This window comes from Amblyomma maculatum, chromosome 6, assembly GCF_055883805.1.
Source record: "Amblyomma maculatum isolate TAMU_Amacu chromosome 6, ASM5588380v1, whole genome shotgun sequence".
In the NCBI taxonomy this organism is placed as follows: domain Eukaryota; kingdom Metazoa; phylum Arthropoda; class Arachnida; order Ixodida; family Ixodidae; genus Amblyomma; species Amblyomma maculatum.
In genome coordinates this window covers 132466460-132482388 of record NC_139349.1, presented here as the reverse complement: position 1 = coordinate 132482388, position 15929 = coordinate 132466460, and the positions used below count along the sequence as shown (strand labels likewise).

Sequence of the window (15929 nt, the reverse complement as noted above, 5' to 3'; positions counted from 1 at the left end):
CTGTCGATTTTATGGTCGAACGTGCTGTGGTGCGTTCAGATGCTTGTGACAAGGAGCGCTGTTGTGCGGGGGAAGTTTCAGCCAGATAGGACCTATACACCCGTGAATGTCCTGCAATGTGAGTTTGCGCGGTTCGTGCTTCGTAAACTTCAGGCGTGCATGAAAGCCTCGAGTGCATATAACAGCTTTCATGCGTCCTTCTGATTCCGGTAATGAGCACGCTGTTCCGTCGAATACCCTCTTGAACCGGAAGTTGAATATCACCCCATAACCTTTCCGCGCACGCCTCCCACGCCCCTCTGCAACAAGAAACAATTATTTTTCATTTATATATGATACCAAAAAAGTTATAGATTATTCGTGCAGGCTAACGCATTTTAAAATTCCTTTTTTCCGCGTACTATTTGTGAATATAATGCGTTACCAGCCGACATTGTTGATTCCCCAACTATTTCTTCATTCCTCGGCGCACTTGCGTCCAAGCCATAGTTACATGTGCCTCTCCTCGTCAAATGACCTCATCATGTAGATATTCTCCTGTGTTTTTGTTATGATTTATTCTTCAGTGTCTAGTATCTTGTTTGCTGTTCTTGCTTCTGTTCACCTGAACTGCCCACTCCTGTCAAAGGCCTGATAACAAGGCTGGTAGTACCTGTAAAATAAATAAAATAAATAAATAATACATGCACGAAGCAAAGTGCTATCCTGATGTGTGGTAGTTTTTCAAGTGTTTGCCTTGCTTTGCATAACATTGAAGGAATCCGGATGTAGTGTATGCGGCGAGACCCGTTTGACAATAATAAAAACAAAACTCGTTTACCATGTGGTGATGGTATTGCTGTTATCTCTGCCACCACCTTCCGTATCTGCTGTGCTCATCAAACGGTGTATGAATGCGCTTTGATTCATATACATGCATAAACATTTAGGAGCGGAGAAGCAGCCTTGACGTTTCGTGTGATGAGAGAAACGTGGTACCACCCCACACTTCATTTTCCGGTTAAAAATGTGGCCCTTAATCCTGCCTGCCCGTGTGACACCCCCTTATCCGCACCGCAGGTGGCCCGGTTGCGAGGTGGCTCTGAACGACACGCGTCCGGCCATTTGCATGCCCCAGCGGCCCGTGCACGGTTGGCGTGGTCTGGACTCCGACTTCCGCCGAAAGCTCGACGAGGTTCTCGAAGTGTTCGACACCGACGAGCTCAGCCTGGCCATGCTGCAGTATGGCGCGGTCGCCTACTTTGGTAAGCGTGGCGCGCCTTTGGAGCCTACAAAGCGGTTGACAAATATCCGTCCAAAGTCAGTGACGGATTAGGCGCAGGCCGCACGTCCTTCCTGTGCGTTAGTACAGTCCATATAGTGGCACCGCTCATGCTCTAGTCGGTAGGAATCAGTGAGGGGGGCAGACAGCCAACTGAAGACCTTTTTCAAACATATTAGTCGAAATCTCAAGTTGTAAGTGGTTTCGATGAGCACGTCATCATAGAAAGAAGCCTGTGTGTTTGAGTTCTCGGAAATGTGAAAAAAAAAAAAAGAAAAAAACCATATAGCTCATATCAGTCATTCACCAGAATAGCGCGCGCAAGGAAGCATAATCGATTGAAAAGTGTATGACAAAGAAGTCTACACCGGCGCTTTAGGCAGCGGGGAGATCAAATGATTCATCTCATTTTATTGAGGTGCTATTTCAGGGCGCTGTAGCACACAATGAGCTGAAGGCAGAAAAATATTTACGGAATGCGAATGTGCGTAAAAAAATATTTCGGGACAAAACTTTTGCCCCAGTCGCCTGAAATTGTGGGAAGTGTATGATCTACCTACTGGTAAAAGGTGTCACGTGAATAAGTCGCAAGCCAGAGCTGCAACATTTTTTTTTTAAACACGCGTTCCTTAAAACTTTACTAACGAAAGTACGCATACCCGCGCGTTCTAAACCGTGCCCTTCCAACGTTGTGTTTTCATCGCCATACGTCTGGTTTCCGGCAGCAGAGCTCACAGTTCCTCTCTCCATCCGATTCTCTGGCGCCCCCAATATACAAGTGATATTCGACTAAGCTATCTGCTATTAGCTTCTCGCTTCTGCACGTCGGGCCGATATATTTTTCTTCTTAAATTGAACTAAATAATCACACGCTAATGCTTGTTTTATGATCCACGCTACCTTTGTTACGCGATAGCCTATACAGATCGTTCAGTCGAAGCGACGTCGCCGCAGCTCAGAATTGAGAAAAACGTAACGGAAAATTGGCGGCAGCATGCGGCGGCCACCGGAACTAATCGAGACCTGATGCGTCGTTGCTAAGACAAATGGAGCCTCCACGTTCTAAGTTTCAAAGCAGCTTTCTGAATGCAAACCAGGGTACAAACTGGCCGTCTACACAAAGAGGTTATATATAACCTCCTTGCATCTAATCGATTTCTCAATGCGGAATCACCCCAGATAGCCGCTGGCTGCTATCTTGTCATACCTTTGTGGTGGAGCGTAAGTTTCCTCTAATTTTTTTTCTTTCAAACAGCGTTAAATCGTTCTTTTTATTTTGTTCTTCTTCGCCACTCGCTGCGCTGTTTTATAGACCCCTGTTATGACTAAGGATAACATAAACATAAATAATGTGTTGCAGGTTTCCACTCACCAGCTGGGCTAACATCATTAAACTCCTGTCTATAGGTATCTCAGGTTTCGCTGCTGTTAATGTTTCACAGAATGCTTGAGGTGCGCCGATTCCCACATGGATGTCAGACAACCCGAAACGCCTTTTTCTTCTCTACAGGTCGTCATCGGGGCCCGGAAAGCAGAGAGAGGCATAAAGCGCTGGCCGAATTCGATCACCACTTGAACTACCTCATCGATAGGCTGGAAGCACTGAATCTCACTGAAAAGGTCAGCGCAGCGCTCTACAAATTAGTGCGTGTTCAACAACAGAAAAGTGCCCATATTTAAGCCTGAAACGTTTCCACGACCAGCGCCACCATGGCGGCGGCAGGGAGAGCGCGAGCTTTCGAGTGCTTCACGAGTTGTGGTGTCTCAGTAGTGAGTTTACAATAACAGCAGCTGTGCACATGTATATGCGAACAGTATGCAGCCAAGTACGCACATTGTCAACCGTGGGAAGATGGAACCTCAAGGAAGCCAAACGTAAAAAATAAATTTTGGTAAACAAAAAATCACTGCCGTTCTGAAATGAGCGAAAATATTAATGCGTGAATGAGTAGGTAAATTAATGAGTGAGTTTGGTTTGGCTTGGTTTCGTTTAACGTCTGAAAGCGACTCAGGCTACGAGAGACACCGTAGTGAAGGTATCCGCAAATTTCGACCACCTGGGGCTCTTTAAAGTGCGCTGACAACACACACACACACACACACACACACACACACACACACACACACACACACACACACACACACACACACACACACACACACACACACACACACACACACACACACACACACACACACACACACACACACACACACACACACACACACACACACACACACACACACACACACACACACACACACACACACACACACACACACACACACACACACACACACACACACACACACACACACACACACACACACACACACACACACACACACACACACACACACACACACACACACACACACACACACACACACACACACACACACACACACACACACACACACACACACACACACACACACACACACACACACACACACACACACACACACACACACACACACACACACACACACACACACACACACACACACACACACACACACACACACACACACACACACACACACACACACACACACACACACACACACACACACACACACACACACACACACACACACACACACACACACACACACACACACACACACACACACACACAAACACACACACACACACACACACACACACACACACACACACACACAAACACACACACACACACGCACGCACACGCACACGCGCACAGACACACGCGCGCGCACGCAAGCACGCACACACACACGCACATACACACACACACACACACTAATCTGCAAGCGTTTCTAACATGGCGTCCAAGCGTCTCGTGGGTTCAATTCCCAACTCATCCTCCCGTCGGTGGTGGTGGTTAAAACATTTATTAACCATTTAGCGGTTAACGTAAAGATCATTGGGTTAGGGTTTTATTGGCCCTTCCCCTCACATTAGTATGTGGAGCCCCTATTCCGGGGCCCCATTGGCAAGCAACGCCGCCCGTTGAACCAAGTCCTTTTGAGCCTTGCGATCTTGACAGCCGAGCAGGGCCGCCTCCCAGTCCTCTCTAGTTGGATTAGGGTTAGGGGGAATGGATGGGTTTGACTGGCACGCCCAGACCATGTGGAAGGTGTCAGCCACCTTCCCACAGTACTAGCACGTGCCGTCAAAGAATGTATTGAAATGTTTAAGCACCGCCGGGCGCAGTGTTTGTGAGAATTGTGGAGAGCATGAGCTGTCCGAGTTTGTAGTCCCCGACTCCCTGCCAACATTACCATGTCATCACCTCGTTGCGTTACACAAACCGCCATTTAAACACTGCTCTGGAGTGACCTGCCAAAAGCACGCTCATAATTTTGCACCCAGAACACCGACACCGGACGTTCTGTGCAACGGGGCCGTTGACATTGAACGCGCTAACAAGACTATGCATCTGAACATGAGCACATAAAGAATAATTGCTGAAGTATTTGTGACTTGAGTTGTACCAGACGAGCTTGTATCCAGGAGCCATTTAACGTTGCATTTATTGCCCTGAACCATAGCCCGTAAGCATCCCCCCCCCCCCCCCTTTTTTTTTTTCGCCAACCGCTTTTTCTGGCTTCGTACTAGCGACGTTTTTCAAATGCAGTGCATCTTTTTTATTTTACTCGGAAACCTCAATTTATCTGATAAGCCGAAATAGCAAGCGGGGACCATCGCAATCAATCACGAATCCCAGTCCGCTTTGCGCGTGTACAATTAATAAGGCTCGCACCGAGTTGCACAGAGACTCTTACCTGGTAGCAGCAGGCCGTGTATGAAATATATGCCCAGAATTGTCGGAGATGCTGCTAAACATCGACTTGCACTGCAAGAATTTTGTCTTCAAGGAAAAGCTTGGCGCGCTTGCAGTAAGCATTGATGTCCCTTATTCCGTGAGGACGTTTGCTAAGAGTCTCTACACTGCTGCACTGCAGGTAACGCTTATGGTGGTCTCGGATCACGGCCTTGCTAACACGGGTCCCGAATCGACCACCGACATCATGCTGGACAAGTACTCGCCTTACATCAAGTACATGCTGAATTTCGGATCTCACTCCATGGTGCTCCCGAGGAAAGACATGTTCCGGCCGGTAAATATGCTTTCTTCAATCTCTTGCTTATAGATTGCCCCGCTCACTTTGCTGTCTATGTAATCGCATATTGAACACATGGCATCGTCACGCTCCTCCTCGTTATCAACTCATCATAACGTTCAGCATAGCGCTGTTTAATTTGTATGGAATCTCACGTTTATGGATTCTTGTAGTGATCGCTGTCAGTTATATAGTTCCCTCCCTCAAATATTACAAGTTTTGAAAGCATACTTCTAGCCCGCAGGGATATGATTGGGCAATTCCTTCTATTACTTTGTCACTTTCTCTTTCCTATTAGGTGCTCCCCGAAGTCCTTTCTTGCTTTGATGGAACTATTCTTTCATGCTCACGTTAGTCAACGCCACCAGTACAAGCTTGTGAGGTAACAAGTGTGAATAAAGTTCTCAGTCTGTTAGCTGAATCTCTTATTTCTTAAACAGTCGGAGATGTTACCCAGCGGCCAAATTCCAGTTGCGGCAGGGATAGTCTTTTTTCTTCATTTTGACTGACTCGGAGCATTATTAGATCCAGGTTATCCATAATATCTCTTCTCACATGAACGTTGAGGCTAATGCAGCTGAGGAAGCTGAAGCGGCCCAATTGCTTTATTTCATTTCGCTTGTTTTGTTGCATTGCATTCACACTTGCATGCAGAAGCTACCGCATTAAAACTGCTCAATGTGGTTTCGTATAAGGTAAAGCCAAATACCCCTTGGGGCACGAAGGCATAGGTGTACGAGCTAATTAGGGGCGAAACAAAATGTTTCAACGTTTTGTCCACTTCTATGTGCTTGTCGTTAATATTGAGGCCGTCTTCGGGTTTTTGCTGCTTTTTATCACAAACACAATCGACAACAGAGAATGATTCTGGGTTATAGCTGCTGAATCATGTTGTCCGCGGTGCGACTCAAACACCGTGTAAAGCATTTGTCTCAGCAGGCATGCACAATCGGCAAGATATTATTTGAGCTGCTGTTCCTTGCACCACGCAAGTGTTCAAGTGACTGTTCTCTCTCATATTTACAGAACAGACGGTTCCACGCGCCATAAGTAACAAATGCCGGCATATATATTGTGTCTCTGAAGCAGCTGGGAGAGGTTTCTCGCCAAAACATACGAATCAGCTGTTAGACACTGAAACCTAAGGTTGACAGGTCTAGAAGGTCGGCAGTTGTAGGTATCTAGACTCAGCGCAGACTCTCGGCTGTCGCTCTAATGTACAAAAAATAATCCATATGTTGCCAAAGTTTCCCAACGCCAAAAATTTTCGAAGTCAAAAGTTGCCCGAACTCCTCAACGTTAGTTCCTTTCGAAAGGCCGGCCTGCGTGGCAGCTGTGCGTACTGAGCGTATAAAAGTTCGATATCGGTTCTTAAGAGCAACCAGCATTTCCTTTTGCAGCTCCGGCCCCCAGCTTGCGATTCGATCTCCATGGCTGACATTGTTTCCTTTTTTAATGTATTTTTTTGTGCACGTTTTCGCCACGCAGCTCTACCGCACCCTGATCGATGCCCACATGGAAGGGCTGCAGGTCTACACAAAGGATGAGATTCCCGCCAGGTACCATATCAAGCACAGCCCGAGGGTGCTGCCCCTCTTCCTGATGACCACGCCTAAGTACTTTATACTGCCGGTGAGTCCAAGCAGTCGCGGAGATTTTAGAAAAAAAAAATGAAGAGAACCCTCATTCAAGTGACACGCTTCTAAGATTGATGGTTTCTCCGGTGTCTCAAAGCTTGGTCGTTGAAAACTTGTCGCAAAACTGTTCAGCATATTGCTTTTCTGGGAAAATTTCTTAATGGATGCCGTTATTCTTCTCCTCAAGACACAGCCAGTCAACAGCGTCGCTTTAAAAGTCGTTCTTGAAAGAAGCTGTGCAATGAACTCAGGTAAAGACAGAACTGACCCTCTCCTCCTTACCTTTTAAATAGCGCGGCTCTTAAAACGAATGAAGAAAAGATACTTGCTGTTCTATTTCACTGAAATAGGCGTTTGTTGTCGCGACTCTTTTATCTTTTTTTTTTTTTGTAAGTATTGTTCTTGCAACTCTTCATTGTCTGTTTTTTGCTGCCCCCATCACTGAAAGCGTAAGTTATATGTGAATTTAAAGAAGTAGTTGGTGCTACTCTTTCCGAATACGTCAAAACGGGTGCCATTTTGTATTTTGGTCGCAGTTACTTTTTCCGTCTGTTAAAACGAAAAGAGCCAAGAGTGGCTCTTTCAGTAGATGTTAAGCCGTACGTGGATACTGACGTGTGTGATAGAGTAAGAAGTTTAATGCCTTTGGTTTCTTGTTTCTTCTCCAGCTCAGCGACAGCAGCAAGACAAAAGTAAACCACAAGAAACGCTTCTTCGGCTACCACGGCTATGACCCCGAACTTCCTGAGATGAGAACCATATTCTACGCCCAGGGTCCAGGTACATATTAAATAATCCCCCTTCTTTACAATACACGCTACCTGTAGCTCGACGCACATTCTTCTTGTGGACAATCTTTATTTTTTAATGTTATCAAGAGCTTGAGAAGAAAAATGGAAATTGAAAAATATAGGAGCCTTACAAAAAAAATTCTCTAGTGAATAATTTGTGTTTGCTCATTTTGAGATATTATCCGTTTGTTCAAACCATTCGAGTTTCCTTTACACACTGGAAGGAAACCGAGACAAAAATCTTTCAGGCGAAAAAGCATCGGGGTAAGAAGTGCACCAGATGGAGGAAACAGCAACAGCGATGAACATTCACTGTGTGCGTAACAACACGAGCAGAGACAAGAAAGCGAAAACTTAGCCTGCGTAGTGCAACCGGGTTTTCACCTTCCGGATGTTCTTGCCTGCACCAATTCGTAGGCTGAGCGGAACCATCACGGTCAGCGGCACAAACCGGTGCCGCTGACCAGGAAACATTTGCTTCAGATTCACGAAAAACAATAGCCTATCCCCTGACGCTAAGGAACACTTCTAAGCACAAAACTTATGTTTCGAATTTAAACAGGAAAATAAAATTACTGAATATCGCCAAGTCGAAGACCAGATCTCTTGCACGCTGGAGGTTGCGGGTTCAAAACTGTATAGTCTATATCATCGGCAAACTATAGATTTTCTAATAGTTAAAAGTGTCTGAATGCCAGCCGCATCGATTTTTCTCGATTAAAGTGCTTAGAAGAAGTGGCTATCAGTATCTATTTTGCGAGATGTCCAAGTGTACTTGCTGTGATGGAACGCAACTGCTCAAACGATGCATTTGGTCATTACCACATGTGATCTGATTGCTTTTCTCACCGCAGATTGAAATTTCCAAGAAGACATTCATTGTCATCATATCATAAGCTCATTATATCCAAAAAGAAATATAGTTTTCCCTTTAATATCCAATGACATGTGTTTTAAGACACCTTCGTCATTATATCCCTATAGAATTCCTAAGTTCACCATTTCTCCCCATTGACTTTTAGACGCTCTCGACGCAATTTCCTTCACTTTGAACCAAGCATATTGAAACGGACCATCGGATGCGACTTCTTTACAGTATTTGCGTATTATAAATGCACCACAAAATCAATCTGTCTGTATTATGTATTGAAGAGAGTACATACATAATGCAAATATGATTTCCTATATGGTCTGAAGAAATGCGGTAGGTAATTGCAAACCGGTTTTCTCACGAACACTCCCTTTCCGTACACCAAAATTTGAGCACGTGAGTACTTTCAGTTAAACCTCCTTCCGGATGCGTCCGGTCGAAAGGGTGGGCATGATCTTTGCTCAGCTCCTAGTACAAACGCCGCAGCCTCCACGGAGTCTATGAGGTCAACAAAGAAAGCCAATAAGCCTAGCTTATCTCTCTTACTGTCGACGTTATGTTTGTTTATTTTTCTTTTACAGCGTCTCCTAAAGGCCTCACGTAGCATGGTGTTTCCATACGAAAATGACTGCTCAGAAATCCCTGCGCTCAGATTATTGTTATTTTGCCTGCCTCCCTCTCGAAACACACGGACTATCATTTGAACTATTTTGAAAAAAGGGAAGCCCTCTTGTGTTTGTACAACGCTTCTAAAATGCCTTCTTAGGCTTTTGAACGGATTGTGCAAATGTTTTAGCTAAAGAGAAAGTTCCCAAAGAACGCTGCAAACTCTTTATACCTTATACTTTACATCAAAAGGATGAAAGGACAGTGACAGTGGTGACTGCGTCACATCTTTACCGACCCATAAGTGTCCATGTCGAAGCACTCATGTAGCACATGACCCAACGAGGTAAAGAGTAAAAAAAAACAACACGGAAGAAAGAAAGAAACTGCAAGCTAGCAGTCGTTGTTGCCGCTGGGTAATCAGCAACCTTGCCTACACAAAGGGCATTCTGATCGACGCCAGTCTTCGATAAGCGCTTCGATTATTTGATGTCTGACAAAAAAAAAAATTGTCTCAAATCTCAGGTCATGAACAGCAGCTTTCGAGTATCTAAAAAGATGACAGTATGGAGTAGTTGTGCCCTGCCCTGCCACCGTTCGCCTATAGGGAAGAGACGTATAAGTCACTAAGAGGGTTGTCCTCAAAGTGAATACAGCCCAGTGTGAGGTGACAGAAAAATCATAGGCGTAATGGAAACGAACAAGGTGGGTAAGGGGACAGACACAAACTATCGGTATGCATGTAGCTAAATTCAAGACGAAGAAGTGGGCATAGATAAGGTATGTAATGTGCAGAGGCCATTATGGTAACGGAACACATTCCAAAACAAAGCAAGCATAGGAGGGTTTGACGGGCTTAGGACCTTATTTACTGGATGGATATAGAGAAGGACCTTTGCCATGCAGTGGATATACTGTAGCTGGTGATTATGACGAAATACCCGTAGGTGATTGAAACGAAATTTTTGTACTCTCAGTTTAGAAGTATACATCACAGCGATGAGATGGCTGGAAAAAGTCGGCTAACCGTTGGCTAACCGTTAGCCCCATAACGAGCGGCTTCGGCCGTACCCGATTCCAATTACGTAGTTACGGTGATGGCACGACCATGGTCCCTCCCCTTTCGGCTCAATTGAGTTGCCATAGTCTTCAGCTAGGACGGATGCAAGCAGGGGCCGCAAACACTTACACAACTTTCACTGCAAGGGGACGAATGCCTACGATGATAATGATGCCACTTGCGTTCTATTGATGTTCTGTAGTCGCAGTTTTGACTAGTTCTTAAATAGCGTGTAAGAATACCGGTATTACGCACGCACTCACAAGCATAACACAACACACACATCCACACACGAACGCACACACACGCACGCACGCACAAACACAGCACACACACACACCACACACACACCACACACACACGCATATGCACACACGCACACACGCGCACGTGCTCGCACGCATTTACACAGTGCTATCAAATTACTCTTCAATCAAAAACACTCGTAAAACCTTCGATGGCCAGTGCACAGGAGCATAAAAATCTACAGAAAAAAGGAAATGAACTGAAACACTCCTGACTCTCTCATGAGTACAAGAGCTTCATGCAGACAATTCAGTTCGATTACGTGCAACGTATACCCAAAGCCTATAGCGTGTGTGATCTTGAGATGAAATACTCGTCGCTGTTTCGAAACCAAGCTGACTTGGATGTTTGCGAGCTACATCGGCACCTTTCGACTCCGATGAGCACATTGTGTTACTATCAGTAATGGCAAAATCTTGCCTACAGCTAGTAGACAGAGTTTGCCAGGGGCCTAGTTTCACGAAAAGAGTCACGCACCTGGCAGAGAGGTTTCTCGATAAGACGAAAAAGCACTGCCCAGTGACCAAGGAAAGCCCTGTGGTATGAGGAAGAAAAAAATTACACCCATTTGGTATCAACCCGACGGATCACATTGACCGAAGAATCTTGCTGCCAGATTTGTCTCACAATTTGATTTCACTTGTGATCGTATATCCGGCACAGTTCTTGCCGCGGTCAGGAAAAAAGCGGACAGGTCTAAGCACAAAGGAACGCCTGTTTTTGACGAGCACACCAAATGATGCGTGTCGCGCAAGACAAGGTTTGTGCACAAAGTACCGCTCTCATATCCAATGATTTATTATGGGTAGCCTGGAAAGAAGGGATGGGAGGGGGGGGGGGGGGGGGGGGAGAGAGAGATTACCTCAGCGCAGGCCTTAGGAACACGAGAGGTCTCGAGGCCTCCGCTGTCTTTCAGACTTGTAATAAATAGCCGCGACTATACGATATGACAGTGATACAAAGTTCCCTGTCGTGTCGGAGGTGGGTGGGGGCGGGGCAGGTGGGGGCTGCCCACAAGCACAAAAAACAGCTTTCTCCTTCCTGATGTAGTTGAGGAGAATCTCATCGCTGTATCACGCATAGCTTGACAATGCCGCTAAGACTTTCGACAGCTATCACGATGGGAACTCTTGCAGCCTCATCAGGGCTCTTTGTTTTTGTTTTGTTTTTATGTACCTGCGCGTTCGTACTTTTCGGGCTTTTGAAAATATGAATGTTTCCGAAGCAAAATTTTAATGTCAGCGCTGTGTGCAAGCCTCTTCATTCGGCTTAGTGTTTTTTAGGGTCGAAAATGCTTAACCTTACCCAAGCAGCCCAATTCTTCGTTTCTCTGAAGCTCATTTTCAAATTCAGTAAATATATGGATTTGCAGGCGACTTAAAACCCGACCTGCCTCAACTTAAAGTGAAAGCCGGAAAGAGCACGTGGAACGCGCGTATTCTACTGAGCAATGCGAGAAAAGATATAGCGTAAGCCCATGGCTCACGTTTTTCAGTGTTCTATACTGCCGCGGTCGACGAGCTACGGTGTCGCATACATGAGCTGTCGAGTTTTTCACGCTTTCGGTACTAACACACTAAGCAGTGCGCACTGTTTATCGTTCATATCTCTTCCTCTGCGCTTTTTTTATTTTATTTTTGTCTGCTGTTCTCTCGATTGAGAGGGCTGGCGTTTCGCTCTTTCCGAAGGCAATTTTTAAACTTGTTATTGTTGTTTTCTGAACATTTCATTTGAGCTGGATGTGTATCGCGTTGTTTCCTTTGACATTTTAGCTTCTGCTGTACGTTGCGGTAATACAACGACATGCGAGAAAAAGAAAAAGAGCCAATTCAGCTCAGCCCGCGTACTGTAGTCGTCTAGTGTGCTTGAGGACCCGATAAATCCCTGCCGCTTGTTTTGAATCAAATCAAATCATTTTGTTTCGCTAGATCTGGTTGGAGCACCTGGTCTAAAAGCTGGAGAATTTATATGGAGTTAAGCATAACATTTGAATCATTGCAGGGAATGGAACGTAATATTTTTCTTTATATTTGAGGCAAACAAACGTGCAGTGTGCGCGTGATGATCCTGCTCTCACTGAGCGCTTGTGGCAGTTTTGACAGGGCGTTTGAACCTAATCGACGGGCTTTGTTTCCGATGTCATGGTAGTACAAAGTATGAAATCTTCTAGCCTCCTTTCTCTTAATTGCCGCGAAGCTTCATGCTTCATTATAAGTCCTTCTGACTGCGATGGCGGCCGTCCTGGGCCAAGGATATATCATTCACTCACGAAGCTCAAGACTTTACGGCAAACTCAAAACATCCCGCCGTGATGGTGCACTGGTTAGGGTGCTCGACTACTGTGCCCAGGGATGCGGGATCGAATCCTGGCCATGGTGGCCGCTTTTCGATGGAGGCGAAAAGGCAGGCGCCCCTGTTCTGTTTAATGTCAGTACACATTAAAGAACCCCATAGAATCGAAATTCCCGGAGCCCTCCACTACGGCTCCTCTGATACCCTGAGTCGCTCTGCGACGTTAAACCTCACATACACACCACCTCACTCAGCTGAGGTAAAGGGCCAAAGTGCGCATATGAACTCGTAGAAGCTAATATAATGCGTCATAATATAATATGACGCATTATATTATAGTAATATAATATAACTCCGCTCTTTGACCGTGATAGCGCATACGGAAAAAATCCCAAAGCATATCTTAAAAAAAAAAAAAAAACATTTCAAAGGCGTCTGTGCCTCAAGATCTTCAGCAAGACCTTCAGCCGCCATTCGGAGTGGCGGTATTAAAGCAAGCGCAATGAGGGTCATTTCATTTATTGTCATATGCTTCCGAGTTTCACCAGCGCACCGCGAACGCCATTATTATATTGTTACACGGAAGATCCACCGTCCGAAAGCTGTCCCCACAACTAACGTTGATGGCAGCTCCGATTTCACCACCCTCAGCGTCGTCTTCCTCTTGGAGTGTGTCGCGCTTCATCATCCTCAACACGATCAGCGAATACGCTGAGTAACACTACTCCCCTCGGAAAAAGCACAGTCCCGGTTCGGTCTGCTTTAGCGAAATAGAACGTGCATAATAGGGCTTCATACGGGACACATCAGAAAGTGTTTAGGTAACCAAGCTCCGCTGCCGTTCAAGTCATGAAATAACATAGTGCTGTCATGAGAGAGAACGTCCCTTTGGAGACAAAGACTTTGTCGCCAACTGTAAAACTTGTGCCATTGTATGGTATTAGTGATTCATCTCTGTAGTCCATGCTCGCTGGTTTCTCGCATGTTTGTTAACTGTTCACACTGTTACAGGCATCAAACGGGACTACGTGATCAAACCCCTGGTGAACGTGGACCACTACAACTTCATGTGCCACGCTCTCGGTCTGGAGCCGAAGCCCAACAACGGCTCCTGGGCGCGCATGGACGAGGGCCTCATCGAGTCCGAGATGGACTTCCCCCGCTACGGCAGCTCCAAATACAGCAACTCCGCAGCTCCTGCCACTGGCTACTGTCTGTGGCTCTTCTGGCCAGCGCTGCAACAGCTCGCCCTGTTTGCAGCGGCGCTCGCTGCGCACCATCGCGTGAGGCACGCCCTCTGAAGCACCGACGTGCGTCACGGAGCGGATGTGCGCGAGTGTGTGCCAAAGAAAGACTCTTCTCGCACTTGCTTTGTTACCGAAACGGTTCCCACGCCAGCGCTGAGAACGGAGGCGACAATGATGTTCAGTAAAGGCAAGAACCCGGTCATAGGTGCCGCAAGTTGACGCTCCCCAGTAAGGGCGAGAGGGTGCAGTACAGCGGTTTCTGCCCAGAGGAGATGCCCGAGGGGAAGATGAGAATACGCGGGCCCGAATACGCTGAAACGCCCTAATGAATTTTGATCGAGGGTGCCTGGTTTTTTGTTTTGTTTTTATTATTGAGCAAGGCCGAGACAATGTGACGATTTTACAGTTATCCTATTCCGCTCTCCTTTTTTTTTTCTTTTTTTGTTACTCCTATAGTTATTGCCTCGACATACGCCACGTCTCGCGTTGGTTTTGCGCTATCGACTCAAGCGCAAACATCGCGACACAAAGGACTGGAAAACAATGCGAAAATCGAATCGAAATAGAATCTTTGTTGTAATGGCTAAAAATCAATGCCAGTGGCCGCGGGACATCCTCGTCGGCATTCTTTCCGCTATTTCTTGAAAGATGTGCTCTCTATTTGTGTCCACCTTGTTCCCGACTCGACGCCAGATTCTGTAGATACTTGCCTTCTGTTTGGGACCCAATTCACGAAGCCTGGAGCTTTTAATACATACGTACAATAGCGGGGAGCGCGGATGTTTTGAAAAGAAAGCAGAGGAAGTCGGCAGTGTTTCATCTGTTTAATATCTAACCTGCATTTTTTTTTATGGAATACCGGAGTTGGGAGAGGGTGAGAGTGTATGCGAAGTAATCCCCACCCCATATTTTGTGACTTGTTGAATAGAATTAACGATCGAGTGCCCTATAGCTTGAAGCGATGTCTGCCAGCTCCGTTTCTTTGGGCCGTGAACAATAAATTAACAACAAACAGCAACCGACGATTTATATAGGAATGACACGGCCTTGCGAGAAGCAGCCTGTGTTTAATGTTTGACCAGCTATTTATATCGTTTGTCCTTTCTTTGTTTTTAGATGGAAACTTTATCTTCACGAGCAGCGAACGCGACCTTGAGGTCAGTCGCAGTGTTTGTTCGTTGTGTCCCAGAGCGCATTAGATGGCATTACAGTGTGTGTGTGGGAGAGGGGGGGGGGGGGGGGGTGAATGTGTTGCAATGAAAGCGGACAAAAAAAAAATATTATCTTGCCATTTTCTTCCTTTCCTTTTCATCACTAGCCTTTCCAACGATGCGAAGCCAGCGACGTGGTAGGAAAGCAGTAAATTCTCCGAAAGCACAACGGGTAGTTATAGTACAACCGCTGTTTTACAACACATAATGATTTACGCGTTACATTAGATCTCAGCGATGCTATTGGGCGTGAGGACAAGATTCCTTTGAATAATTAAGGTCTCTCCATAGGAGATGATATTCGGAGTATACCTTCATGGCTTGCCCCCGAACAAGTGAGAAGACCTCATTCTGAAGAATGAAACAAATCACTTCCCGGACGCAAAAACACGAAACTCAGAATATACATATATCTATGCTAAAATGCCCAATAAAGCTTTATTCATGTTTGCGAAATTCATGTTTGGGAGTGCGAAATAAGAATGCTTGTTTTTGAAATATTTTATTTCCTTTATTCAATGACTGTTCTGATAT

The 15929-nt window shown here is 45.8% G+C and overlaps 1 protein-coding gene across 1 annotated transcript in view; it reads left to right on the top strand.

Annotated features, from left to right (window-relative positions):
- LOC146186779 (uncharacterized) overlaps positions 1 to 15367 on the top strand; it is an 80482-nt gene extending 65115 nt beyond the window's left edge. The window contains exons 6-11 of the mRNA XM_084608114.1: positions 1060 to 1244; positions 2772 to 2881; positions 5216 to 5371; positions 6863 to 7006; positions 7680 to 7791; positions 13949 to 15367. Of these exons, the coding sequence (XP_084464240.1) occupies positions 1060 to 1244; positions 2772 to 2881; positions 5216 to 5371; positions 6863 to 7006; positions 7680 to 7791; positions 13949 to 14238 (997 nt within the window). The 3' untranslated portion in view covers positions 14239 to 15367. The remainder of the gene's footprint in view (positions 1 to 1059; positions 1245 to 2771; positions 2882 to 5215; positions 5372 to 6862; positions 7007 to 7679; positions 7792 to 13948) is intronic.
- The last annotated feature ends 562 nt before the right edge of the window (positions 15368 to 15929 follow it).